Genomic DNA, 13,063 nt, shown 5'->3' on the forward strand with positions numbered 1-13,063 from the left:
TAGAGTCACATTCACCCATTCGCACTCACAAACGCTCACACATTCATACAGCGATACCCAGCTCGGTAGGCAATTTGGGGTTAAGTGCCTTGCCCAAGGGCACATCGATACGTGGCAGGAGGAAGCTGGAATCTAACCTACAACCTTCCGATTACAAGACGACCCACAAAGCCAACACTGTACACAATTTCCATTCATAAATATCACAAAAATAATTCTAAATTAGTTAAGTACTGCATTGTCACTTAAAACTGCCCACTGGAAAAAAGTCACTAAGCATAATATTTTGCATTTCAAATTTCCATCTCGGAAGGGCTGCACAGTGGCGCAGTTGGTAGAGCTGTTGCCTTGCAGCAAGAAGGTTCTGGGTTCGATTCCCGGTCTGGGGTCTTTCTGCATGGAGTCTGCATGTTCTCCCTGTGCATGCGTGGGTTTTCTCCAGGTACTCCGGTTTCCTCCCACAGTCCAAAAATATGACTGTCAGGTTAATTGGCCTCTCCAAATTGCCCCCAGGTGTGAGTGTGTGTGTGCATGGTTGTGTGTCCTGTGTGTCTCTGTGTTGCCCTGCGACAGACTGGCGACCTGTCCAGGGTGTACCCCGCCTCTCGCCCGGAACGTTAGCTGGAGATGGGCACCAGCAACCCTCCCGACCCCACTGAGGGACAAGGGTGAAAGAAAATGGATGGATGAAATTTCCATCTCAATAAAGCTGCTGATGATATAAGTCTGGCCCCTTATAGCTGGTTAAAAATATATTCATAAAGGTCTTTACTGTTTTCTTTGGAGGCTGGTTCTACACCAAACTTACCAGCCGTATTTCATCATTTGAGATATTAAGTGAGGCAAAGAGCCACTTGTGTCTCCAGAGATTCAGGCTGCAGATCCTGATCCAGCAAATGGAAAATATGATCCTATCTCAATACAGCAGCTAACAGTGCAATACTATAATTTTTAATTTATTGTTAAAGTAAAATTGTGACGGTTAAATAAATCTACCACTAAATGTTAATAAAACACATTTAGTATAATTTCCTCAGTACCCCTGTTGGCCCCCGTCTAGGACCGCCTCTGGCCTGCAGGTCTGTGTCTGGTGTATTTTTGCCTTGCATGTTTTTTTCTTCATTGATAGGAAGTCAGATTATCCAAACCGGTAAACCACATTAATAAAATAATAGCGAAATAATATATTAAATGACCACTGAACCCTGAATTCTATACCAAAATTTTAAGAGATCTTGCAGCTTTCAATAAAATATAATTAAATAAAAATAAAAATAAATCACTAAGGGAAAGGAAATGTGGTAACTCGGCTAATGCTAATGGCTACTTCTGTTATTATTGTGGCGCTGTGATTCTGATTTTAATCTTTTAAATTTAAAGCACTCATTTCATCACCATGAATAATTTTCAATATTTAGTTCATTTTTGATCAAATAAAAAAGATTTTTGCCACTAACTAAATAGTTAGTGCCCTGTATTTAAAGAAATTATTAACAAAATATAAGCTGACAGCGAGAAGGATGGCAGCATTCGACCGGAAGACGGCTCAGCTGTTGCTATGGCAGCTTAGTGGCGTTTTACTTAAAAGTTATGGGGGCAGGGAGCATCAAGGGTTTTATTTGGAGGCACACCGGGAGCCATTGAAAGGATAATAATGCTGCTGTTCGGACACAAATGGAAGAGAATGAGCCACAAAGCCGAGACTGGCAACATAACCGGTATGTAGGCCTGTCACGATAACAAATTTTGCTGGACGATTAATTGTCTAAAGAATTATTGCGATAAACTATAATATTGTTTCAAGATCTTTTGACACTGATTTAATGGAAATGACTAATAATGCATGTGATTTCCTGCCATAGATAGATACACTTTATTTTCAAAAGAACACATAACACTGGAACTGATAAACTAAATAAACAAAACAACCAGAAACAAAAATAAAATGGATTCTCAGTCTCCATTAACAAAAATGTTCTTTAATAAAAACTAAACAACATAAAGCCAAAATGGAAATAAATACTGCATTCAACCAAAAGAGTGCAGATTATGAAGTCTGTACTATATTGCCCTTCAGTAATCACTAGATTTAAATAGAGAAGACGGGCACATCCCACTACCTAATGCAGTTGTTCATACAACACAATTTATTGCCCCTATTTTCTCCTTATGACAATCTTACATCGTTGGCCGATCTAAGATTGTCGCTGGTGATTTCGTAACCGATCGTCCTGTAGTGTGTGGTGTGTTACGGTAGACTGTCGTGGCCGCTCTGATCTAAATCAGGGGTTTTCCCCGTCTGGGAGCTTAACGCTGAATGTGACAGGTAGCCAATCAGAAAGTGCAGGTTTGCGCATTCTGAGGGGAAATAACGGAGGAGAATCCCAAACAGCTGACACGGCGCAACACAAAGTCCAGCTGACATTGGAGATGATTTGTGGAAACATTAATATTTATTCAACGTTTTGTGCAAAGAATATAGAAATGACCAGGAGAGGAGTTGGAGCCAAATTGCTACTGCAGTTGATAAACCCGGTAAGTTTTCAGCTGTTTTTCCGTTAACGTGACATAAATAGGTTATAATGATTTTGATTCAGTCAGGACTTTACGCTGAATCTAGCCACATGCATCACAGGTAGATTCTAGTAAAGCATTGATTAATGCCTGATTTTAAAATTAGTTAACTGGACTTGTAGCCATTATTTTGTGCCCATGTGGCTGGACACCACAAGGCATGACGAACCCGATCGAACCGTTATACCTGGGATTTCTGTCGGCTAAGGTGTCTCAGGTTTTGGAAATGGGCCGACAGTCGGCCGACAACATTAGCTGGACATTAGACTAAGGAAATGAGGAAAGGAGGGTCAGTGGAGAGCACCGGAGTTTAGCCTTTTTTCATTCAGTGTCATCAACAGAAAGAAAAAAGGCAGAAAGAGACGATAAAGCCGATAATTAAAATGAGGTCGATAGGTTTAATTTATCGTGCGATTAATTGATTTACCGTTTATCATGACAGGCCTATGCAGACGTGACCAGATGGGTCGACAGTCAAACCTCGCAGAGGACAGCAGCTGGTTTATAAACCTTTGCTGAGATTGAGGCATCAGATCAGTTTCACTGATCTCCCACTGTTATGACCTGTGAGTCCTGACTGACACACAGACTGAGGGTTAGGATTAGAGATGACCTGAGAGGGCGACTCACAGAGACACAGAGGGCCCCAGCGGCTAGGGCAGCACTGAGGGTGCAGGATGTTCTTCACACACAGGTGGTGGCATCCGTAGAGCTCCAGCTCCCTGCCGCCGATCCGCACCACGTAGCTGCAGAGGAGACCAGGATGACAATCTGAGCTCTCATTACGACCATACCTGGGGTTGAGGTCAGGGTTGATCACCAGGTTATTATAGTTTACCAAAACTTACGAAATTACAAAAACTGAAACTGAGGAAACCTTTTCATTAACTGAAATAAATAAAAATGGTAATTAGTGGGGGAAAACCTTCATATCAGAAAATAGACCAAGCCTCCTCATGTTTCATTATAATGCAGAAATGAAAAACCAAAAACTTTACCACCCTGGTTTGGACCCGGATGAAGACCCGGGTCTGGGCCCGGTGCCTACCTGCAGTTGGAGGTGCTGAGCTGGCTGAAGCCGCGCGGGCAGCTGGAGGTGACGGAGGCGGCGCAGGAGGTGCAGGCGGTGAAAACATCCATCCTCTGAGGAACATCACAGCGACCTGGAGGAGGCGTCTGGTAGGAAGAGCAGCGTTCACATCAACACATCATTCACAAACTCACAGAACCTCAGTCTGAGCTGAGGGAGACGCCTCACTACTCACCTTGAAGATAAACGGTTAACTTTTATAAAACATATTTTCTTACATATTTGTTGAAAGTGTCACTATGTGTGACAGTTTGGTTTTAGACAGATAAAAATAACACTCCTCTGCCTGGAAACAACCAATCAGAGCTAGGAGGCGGATCTTAGCGCTGTTCATCACAATCTCATGTGGGGCTGCTCATGCCCCTCCCTCTTACCTATCTGCTCTATGCTATGTTGCAGCTAACATAGTCTGTTGTGAATGCTAGTTAGCATAGCCACCCATGACGGCAAATAAACGATTTTCCCGTAAAAGTAAGTTGCTTTTCTGCCACTAGCACATTTAGCAGCAATTACATGAGATTGATTGACAGCGCTAAGACCCTCCTCCTGACTCTGATTGGCAGGGAGCGGTGCGTTTCTCCAGATGGCAATAATATCTCGGGGAGGAGGTGGAAAACATCGAGCTTTTCAAACTGTCACAACATGACGACGGTTTGTAAATATGTAAAAAACAAATTCTTTATAAAAGTTATACAAAGCAGCTTTAAACTTTTCCACTTTCAGATACAGAGGACGACACCCTTAGCAGGGAGCTAATGGAGCTAGCATCATGCCTGTGTGGTCTTGTTAAATGAAGAGCAGCAGAGTTTTGAACACAAAACCGAAGCCTGACTGGTCAGCATATTCAGAGTCACCCAGACGCTGCAGCAGGGGTCTGATGAAACATGCATCATGTATTTGATGATCTGTGGATTTACTGCAACGCCAAAGATCATCTGAGTAGAAGTGGATGTTGTCTCAGACCAGAGCCCAATGAGAGCAGTAGTGGCCAAACAAAGTCACTTTTATTTATAAAGAAGCTTAATAACAGAATTACTTTGCAAAGTTCTCAACATAAAAACTAGAATCTGAATAAAAAACAAACAAATGACACAGAGGTCAGGAAAGACTTTAAAATAAAAATAAAAAGAGATGGGTCTTAAGAGCAAAGGTCCTGTGAAGACTGAATTTGAGTTTGCAATGGAAAAGTTTTCCATTGCAAAGTGGTAAAAGTCTTAAATAGAGAAGAGAGGAAGACAGAGGAACAAACCCTGAGGAATCCCACAGGAAAGAGGTGCCAGTGAAAATAAACTTTGATTATTAAAAACAGAAAATTCAGCCTCTCAGACATGAACATGGGTGGGATTAAAGCAGTGGTGCCGCTTTAATCCCACCCAGCGCTCCAGACTGAGGAGGGAAGAAGAAGGGCTTCATGGGAAATGTAGGACCTCTGTAGGGAAATGGTTTGAGTGTCTGATCTCTCCTAATTTACTGGTTTCTGAGTCATAGATTTTAGAGTCTGGCTCTGCAAATACTGCCAAAGTTTGTGTGAACAGCAACTCTGAAAATTTATTTCTCATACTTCCCATTCAGAGCCAGACGTTACATTTTTCATGGTTAGAGAGTAAAATATGTGACCAGGAAGCAACCTGTTCTATCCGTCCCTCAGATTTTAAGGCAACCTAAGGCTGCAAGTGTTCCATATCCGTCGATATCAATAATTATTGATTAGATTTTTGTGTTAAATATCTGAAATACTGCCACACTAGTGGGGTGGCATTTCCTGTTTTGCCCACAGTTTTTGCTCCCAAGCTTTTGTCTTTCATTTTAAAGCAATTATGAAGCACAATGATGAAACCTGAAGCTACTGCTGCGCGAAATGTTACTCAGCAGGTTGTTGCCAGGCAACCAGAGAATGAGTGAGTTGCTAGGCAACCAGAGAGTGAGTGAGTTAGTTGATCCGACAAACCTTGCTGCTTAGCTAGCCATGAGATTTTTAGCGGCTAAGTCTTCCCTCTGCCTACATCCCCCAGAATGCTGTGCAGTTCTGGATCAAAGTATATGAAATATTAAATATTCCATCAGATGTAAATATCTACTGATAATGATCACGTTTCTATCACTATATATGTGGTTATTGATTTATTGTCCAGCCCTGTAGCCCCAGTCCTACAAATACTGTCTGATATTTTTAAAAAGTCTTAACTGGAGAATAAAAAAATGAATAACATCAGAACCCAACGTGAATAACTTCCTGTTATTGTCTCAAGTTGTTCATGTTTGTAGACTTTTGACTATTAGTAGATTTAGTGAAGTCAGAATGAACATTAGGGAGTTTGTGACTGTTGTTTAATGACAAAAGGTTTTTGTCTGACTTGCTCCTGCCTGCAGATGATCGACCTTTTTCATACATTCAGCAGACGGTTCTGGAGATAACCTGAAAAAAGTGAAACCTCGGGCTGCAGATCTGTTTTAGACGATATCTGATCGCCTAGATCTCTGTTGAAAAGGAGAAAGAAGAGAGTCTGAGGCGGTTTACCTGCTGTTGTCCTAAAGTTTGGATGCAGAGATCCAGGAAGAGGAGCAGGAAGAGCAACATGGCTCAAAGTCTCACATCCAGAAAGCAAAAATAAATCCTCGGTATCTTCGTTATGCCGAGTAAATGTCCAGAAATGAAAATCTATCACAACTTTTAACCTTAAAATCCAACCTGCCAACTCAGTGCAGGAAAAAACACATGGACAGCAACATCCTCTGTTCAGCAACACAATGGGCAACTAATCCAGCAGGAACAACTGTCAGGCAACTGAAAGCTGCCTCCTTCTTATGAGCACAGAACCGCGCAAAAGAAAAAAAAAAAATCAAAGCTCTTATAAAAACAAACAACAGGGTGGATCCAGGCGTGGACGGCGTTATCAGCACATTTCCTCACAATCTTTGAGCCCGATGTGTGAGAAAGTAACCAAGAACAGCAGCAAGTTACCCACAGCCCAGCGCCTGCCGTCTTTTTCTTTTTCCTCTAATCTAGGAAGGAAACATAACAGAAACTGGTAAAGACAGGAACCTCTCAGCAGAGGTCATCTCCTCCCACGTGACCCGGCGGTACCAGCAGAGGTACCGCTGAAATGCTTCACAACTGCAACAGCCAGAGGGAAACATGGACGCAAAAGACGCAGAAAATACATCCAGCAGCTCTGACATCATAAACAAGAACGTCTTTTTGATCCAGTTTACCTTCAGAACCGTCTGGAATCAACAACCAGAACCTGCAGCAGGAGCTCAGCGTTTCAGCTGTTTTACAGTTCTATGGAAGTTTGATCCAGATTTGTGGTGCATAGAAGCTGAATGCTGCTTTTCCATGTTTGGTTCTGGTTCTGGGGATGCAGAGCAAAACCAGAAACAGACCCAGAAAACCTCAGAGGTCTGGAAGGTCAATACGGCAGATCTTTAATGCAGTGTGGTGCTGAGCCGTTCAGTGATTTGTAAACTACCAACAGTATTTTGAAGTCTATTCTGTCACTGTAGGGACTTTAGAACTGGGTGATGAGCTCCACCTTCCTGGTTTTAGTCAGAACGTCAGCAGCAGCGTTCTGGATCAGCTGCAGCTGAAGGATTGTTTTATTCAGACCTGTGAAGACGCTGCTGCAGTAATAAATACGACTAAAGATAAATGCATGGACGAGTTTCTCTAGATCTTGCCACATTCACCAATTCGCACTAATCCTCTAATCCAGGATTAGAGGATCCTCTAATCCTGGATTAGAGGATCACTCCTCTACTCCTGGAAATGTTCTTCAGGTGATAGAAGGCCGACTTTGTAACTGTTTTTATGTGACTCTGAAGATTCAGGTCAGATTTGAGTCTGATCTCTGGTTTCCAGCTGTAATAACTGAAGCTGACTCTAATTCGCTCCTCTTTAGGTCCAAAGACAATAACTTCAGTTCTGTTTCTGTTCAGCTGGAGAAAGTTTTGGCTCATTTATCTGTTCTAAGCATCTATTCAGTGACTGGATGGTTCTGAGTCACCTGGTGACATCGTGATGTAGGTTGAATAATCATCTTGAGATCAGAAGATTGTAGATTCGATTCAGGTTTCCACACATCGCCACATGGCGATGAGCCTCTGGGCAACACACTTAACCCCAAATTGCTTATCGATCTGCGTATCGGCGTATAAATGTGTGAGCGTTTGTGAGTGCGAATGTGACTCTAGTGTGAAGCGCGTTGAGTGGTCAAAATGACTGGAAAAGCGCTATATAAGTTCAGTCCATTTACCATTGTAATGTAGAGCATGGTAGTTAATTTTATTTTTTGTTATAACCTGAGCCAGTGGGAGCATTTAGATGTAGAATAAGAGGGGCCCTTGGATTGAGCCTTGGGGAACCCCACATGTTACTACTGCCTGCTTCGATGAGAAGTTATTACTTTATGTAAGATTCGAACCAGCTGAGCACTGGACCAGAGAGTGCGACCCAACTCTCCAGTCGATTCAGTCATGATCAGTACACTGCAAAAACTCAAAATCTTACCAAGTACTTTTGGTCCAGTATAAATATATCTTAGAACACTTAAAATTAGACAAAACTAACTCAAGACTTCTTATTTTAAGTCTCATTGACTTCAAACAAGAAATAGGAGCTTGTTTTAAGTTAATAGTTCCTTAGTATTGGTGAAAAAGTTCTTATTCCATTGACAGATTATTTCACTTTTAACATGGTAAAAAAGTCTTGGTATAATTTAAATAATCTTCCAGAGGAACTAGAACTTTTTCATCAATATTAAGGAATTATTGACTTGACTCCTTATTTCTTGCTGAAAAGTTGTTAATTTTGTCTTATTTCAAGTGTGCTAGTATATTTACTGTAAAAACTAGACAAAAATACTTGCCGTGTTAAAAGTTGCACTGATGTCCATCTGAACCAGAACTGTGTTTATGCGGATGTCATTGAACACTTTGACTAGGTCGGTCTCGGCACTCTGGTAACCATGGAAACCGGACTGTCGTCAGAGCGGTTGGTCGTCGTGTTGAAACAGTTTTTTTCAGTAATTTTGCTGATGAATGGGCAGTTGGAGATCGGCCTGTAATTCTGCAGTAGCGATTTCTCCAGATTGTTCTTTTTTTTATCAGAGGTTTGATAAAAGTTTTTTTTTTTTTTTAAAGCCTGATGGGAAAAACACCTAATAAGAGCGACGAGTTTACTGTCTGGATCAGATGCAGGACTTTTTTAAGGAGATCTGTGGGTTGGACATCAAAACAGCAAGAGGATGAGCGCAAATGATTTCTAATTTCTTCTTAAGTTTTGTGGTTGTATTGTTGAAATTTAGAGATTTTCCCAGCCATTTTGTTATAGCGCTGGTATTGGTCTTGCCAACCAACTGTGGCTAATAAGGCACAAGCATTGCTGATGTTTTTGTTAATGATTTCTACAAAGAATGTTTCCCTTTGCGTGTTTTACCAAGCGAGGTTTTAAAGCCTCCCTCCGACTCCTGCAAACATTCTTCTTACTGCGTCCAAACAGCTCAATCTTTTTAATTCAGACTCTACGCGCCTCAGTCGTTGATAAAGCTCTACATGAGTACAGTCCACTTACCAGCGAAAGTTCTGATTTTGGAACAGGGTCGTCGTTTTTGCTTGGAAGGCCATGATGATGTGAATTCACTGCGGACGGTGTCTCTGCAGGTCCAAGAAGTTTACCAGGATTTCAGGGTTTGCCTTTCATCTGAGGGGAGCAGTTTGGGTCAGATGGTTAAAACTTGGTCAAATTCAAACGTTGAGGCAAATCAGAGTTGTTAACTAGTTACGTTTACCCAATTTTATTTACCTGAGCACGTTTAAAAAAAAAAAAAAAAGTGAATATTTTTACTTCTCTGTGCTTTTTACTTTTACTTGAGTAAAATGTCTGGATTTTCTACACACAGAATGAAAAATAAACATGTTTTAACCAAATTTTCACCAGACACAGGCCAGCAGCTTTGATTAAAGTTTCATATTTGTTTTATTGAAAGAAACTGATTTGGAAAAATTTTCTTTCACCTGATTTTTTTTTCTTTTTCACTTATATGAATTATTGTCATTTTGATCCTTAAAACATCAAAATGTCCACTTAACCGTATATATTGGTGTGTCTGATTATGTAATTTTTAAATATTAAATGATAATTTTATCAGTTATTCAGTGCTTGAGTTAGAGTTTTTACCAAATACTTATTTACTCTTACTTGAGTAATTTCTTGGACGAAGTAGAGCTACTTTTACTTGAATATACTTTTTGGATTCTCTGCCAACCTCTGTGTGTGAGTCTTTTGCACACCCTTCAAATAAAGTGTTACTTGGTGAACTGACAATAAATTAAACTTTGACTTTGGGTTGAGGTGGATGCATGTTAATCCTGTATGTAGACTTTATTTTTTTAGCTTAAATGTGGCATCAAAAGATCTGATATAATGTAACATTCAAGCCTGTGATGGTTGGATGCAAACGTCTGTCTAAGAAGTTTTAAGGAACCGTGAATCTACTAGAGAGGAAGTCTTCAGAGGATTTTCCCTCCGTCGGGCTGCTGCGGTGGTACCACCGAGACGGATTTCCTCTTCAGCCGTCTGCTTCTCAGGGTGGAAAAAAGAGAACAAAATGTGAAAGCTGACTTCCTGTTTTAACCAAGATGGACTTGGTCAGCAGGCGCAGTGAGAGCGACCGAACTCAGGGTTAAAGGTCAAAATGCAAACCTGCCGAACAATGGCAGGAAGCAGGCGATAAGCGAGCCGGACCTTAAATGCTTACAGAGTCCTCTGCAGCAGTTTTGATTCTGCCAGATGTTTCACACACATCTGCACAGTGTAAGCACTGAACATCCAGTCACAAGATTCAGGACAGTTTCCAAACACGTTGAGTCAAAATGGTTTCACCAGCTTTAAAATCCTACGTAAAGCACAGTTTCTGCAAGCTTCAGTCAGTTCAGTTTATCGGCTGTGATTTAACTCTGAAACCTACATGAATTACACTTACTTATAGTTTGCACTTACTTCTTGAAACTTGGAGTTTCTTGACTGTACAGGACACACATATGTAAGACTGATCACATATGGTATTGGGCTTCAGGCATTTGTGTTCCTATTTAGAGTCAATTACTGTGTAATAATGCACCAATTGTTTCAATTTCAAACCAAACTAAACACCTGCAGGGTAATCTGTTGTTATTAATGTGCGCATTAATAACATGTTAGGGTTACTTTTAGTTTAGAAGCACAATAAAATAAATAGACTTGAGTTCCTTTGGCAGAAATAAAAATTTTCTTCCAGTCGGACATAAATAATTATTTTATTTTAGGCGTTAAGATGCAGCTAGTCAGCGCAGGGCGCAGCGCTGCTAAACGCCTCATCACTGTTGTATCACACTCATCATAGCTGCAGCAGTGCGTGTCGGTGGCATACTGTGTATCTAATAGTATTCTAAAAACAAAGCTTTCCCAACTCACGCCTAGAAGCTGAAATATATTCATGCAGACATGAATTCCTCTAATAAGTAGTCCTGGTATTGCTTTCTTTCCACCAGTATCTTCAACTTTTCTTTTGATTGACCTGGTCTTAAGAAATTTATCCATTATTACTTTTAACACAATCCTTTGGTAAGCTAACTTTACATGTTGCACTTTAAGCTCATATCACGGCAAATAAACGGTTGTTTGTACGCAGAGCGCACTCGCAAACAAGACACACATTTTATCTTATTTCAAGATATTTGCACTAAAACGAAGCAGCTTTAGTGATGGAACAGCAACCATCAGCTCTAGTGGTACAGGTTCTGGAGTCCAGTTGACCCGCTTTGTTCTTTAAAAATGCTTCGTCATGTCACAGTGTTTGTTCCTACAGAAGGAAGTGACCCATTTCTCCCTAGCAGAGTTCCTCGGGTTCTCCTGGAAACAAAAGCCTGAACAGAAGTTGCTTCCCATCAGTCGACTGACCTCAGTGGAACCAGCAGAAAGCCAACCGTGGGTTAGATTCCTGCGTTTGCTGATCAGGCACTTCCTGGTACAGTATCTCTGTTTTCTGCCTGCCGCAGAAAGGAAGTGAGTTGGGTTTTATGATGAGCAGAGATGAATGACAGGAAATGGAGGAAGTTTAATGAGTTGATGGGTGGCGGTGCGTTTGATGCTTTTTAACCCCAAAGTCATCCAGTTCCTGCTGAGCAGCTTCTGATGGGTCTTGTTCAGATTTGAGGTTTAAAATGGCTTCCATTGGATCAACACTTAACTATGGTGGGAAAACTAAAGCAACTGTATGATTTAATCTGAAAACAACAAAACTACTAATACGGAGTTCTGTGAAAAGTTGTATTCAGTATTAAACTATTACGAGGTCAGTAGATGTACTACAGACCAGAGCTGAAGCCAACTGGTGACTATTTATTCCTAACTTAATTCTAGTTATACATCTTTACATAATATAGCTTTTAAATCAGGTTAGCTGCGGTGTGGTTGTCAGGTAGTCATGACCCACCTGGGTCTCCTTGCGGTTCTGACAGCAGATCAGGCTGAATCGGGTTAAACGCAGTGGGGAAAACATAGCAGCGTCTGCACGCTGATAAACAACCTTCATCATCCTCTGTCACTGTGAGGCAGGCCCAAGATGGCGTCAGCGTCTCCACGCCGATAAACAACCTTCATCATCCTCTGTCACGGTGAGGCAGGCCCAAGATGGCGTCAGCGTCTCCACGCCGATAAGCAACCTTCATCATCCTCTGTCACTGTGAGGCAGGCCCAAGATGGCGTCAGCGTCTCCACGCCGATAAACAACCTTCATCATCCTCTGTCACGGTGAGGCAGGCCCAAGATGGCGTCAGCGTCTCCACGCCGATAAGCAACCTTCATCATCCTCTGTCACTGTGAGGCAGGCCCAAGATGGCGTCAGCGTCTCCACGCCGATAAACAACCTTCATCATCCACTGTCACGGTGAGGCAGGCCCAAGATGGCGTCTGCGTCTCCACGCCGATAAACCTTTGATGCCACTCAGACCAAGAAGGTCCAAGATGGCGTCATTGTCTCCACGGCGACAAACAGACCGGGAGAGGCACGTCCAAGATGGTGTCTTCATCTCCATGGCAACAAGCAATCCTTTTTTTTATTGCTTTATTGGAAATTCAATAAAACATTGTATGACGAAGCACACAACAGTAACATAAGAGCACATTTTCAACCTTCACCATCCCGTTGTGACCGGATTTGACTGGTCCAAGATGGCGTCTTCCTATCGACAGCGAAAAGAAACCTGCAGCGGACTCTTCTGCAGTTTTCTTCTTCAACTGGATTTTCTCCGGGATCTTCATGATGTGGGTTGCCATGACAACAAGTCTGTTATGTTGTCAATCTGTCCTTTAGTAACCAAGGTTACTATAGTTAACGAAAACAGAAAATATTTTCGTTAAAT

General features: G+C 41.7%; 1 protein-coding gene across 3 annotated transcripts in view; it reads right to left on the reverse strand.

Moving 5' to 3' along the window:
- The window catches only part of stab1 (stabilin 1), a 77,894-nt gene extending 65,448 nt beyond the window's left edge, over window positions 1-12,446 (reverse strand). Inside the window, exons 1-4 of one of the 3 annotated variants that reach the window (XM_081606807.1) lie at window positions 12,136-12,446; window positions 9,234-9,362; window positions 3,623-3,750; window positions 3,205-3,320 (exon numbers count right to left, since the gene is read on the reverse strand). In XM_081606807.1, the coding sequence (XP_081462933.1) occupies window positions 3,205-3,320; window positions 3,623-3,714 (208 nt within the window). In that variant the 5' untranslated portion in view covers window positions 3,715-3,750; window positions 9,234-9,362; window positions 12,136-12,446. Of the gene's footprint in view, window positions 1-3,204; window positions 3,321-3,622; window positions 3,751-6,182; window positions 6,789-9,233; window positions 9,363-12,135 lie in introns of those variants that run through there. The other 2 variants (XM_008408855.3, XM_008408857.3) reach the window with 2 other exon arrangements.
- Window positions 12,447-13,063: the final 617 nt, after the last annotated feature.

The sequence above is a fragment of the Poecilia reticulata genome, chromosome 5, assembly GCF_904066995.2.
Source record: "Poecilia reticulata chromosome 5, P_reticulata-male-v2, whole genome shotgun sequence".
NCBI lineage: Eukaryota > Metazoa > Chordata > Actinopteri > Cyprinodontiformes > Poeciliidae > Poecilia > Poecilia reticulata.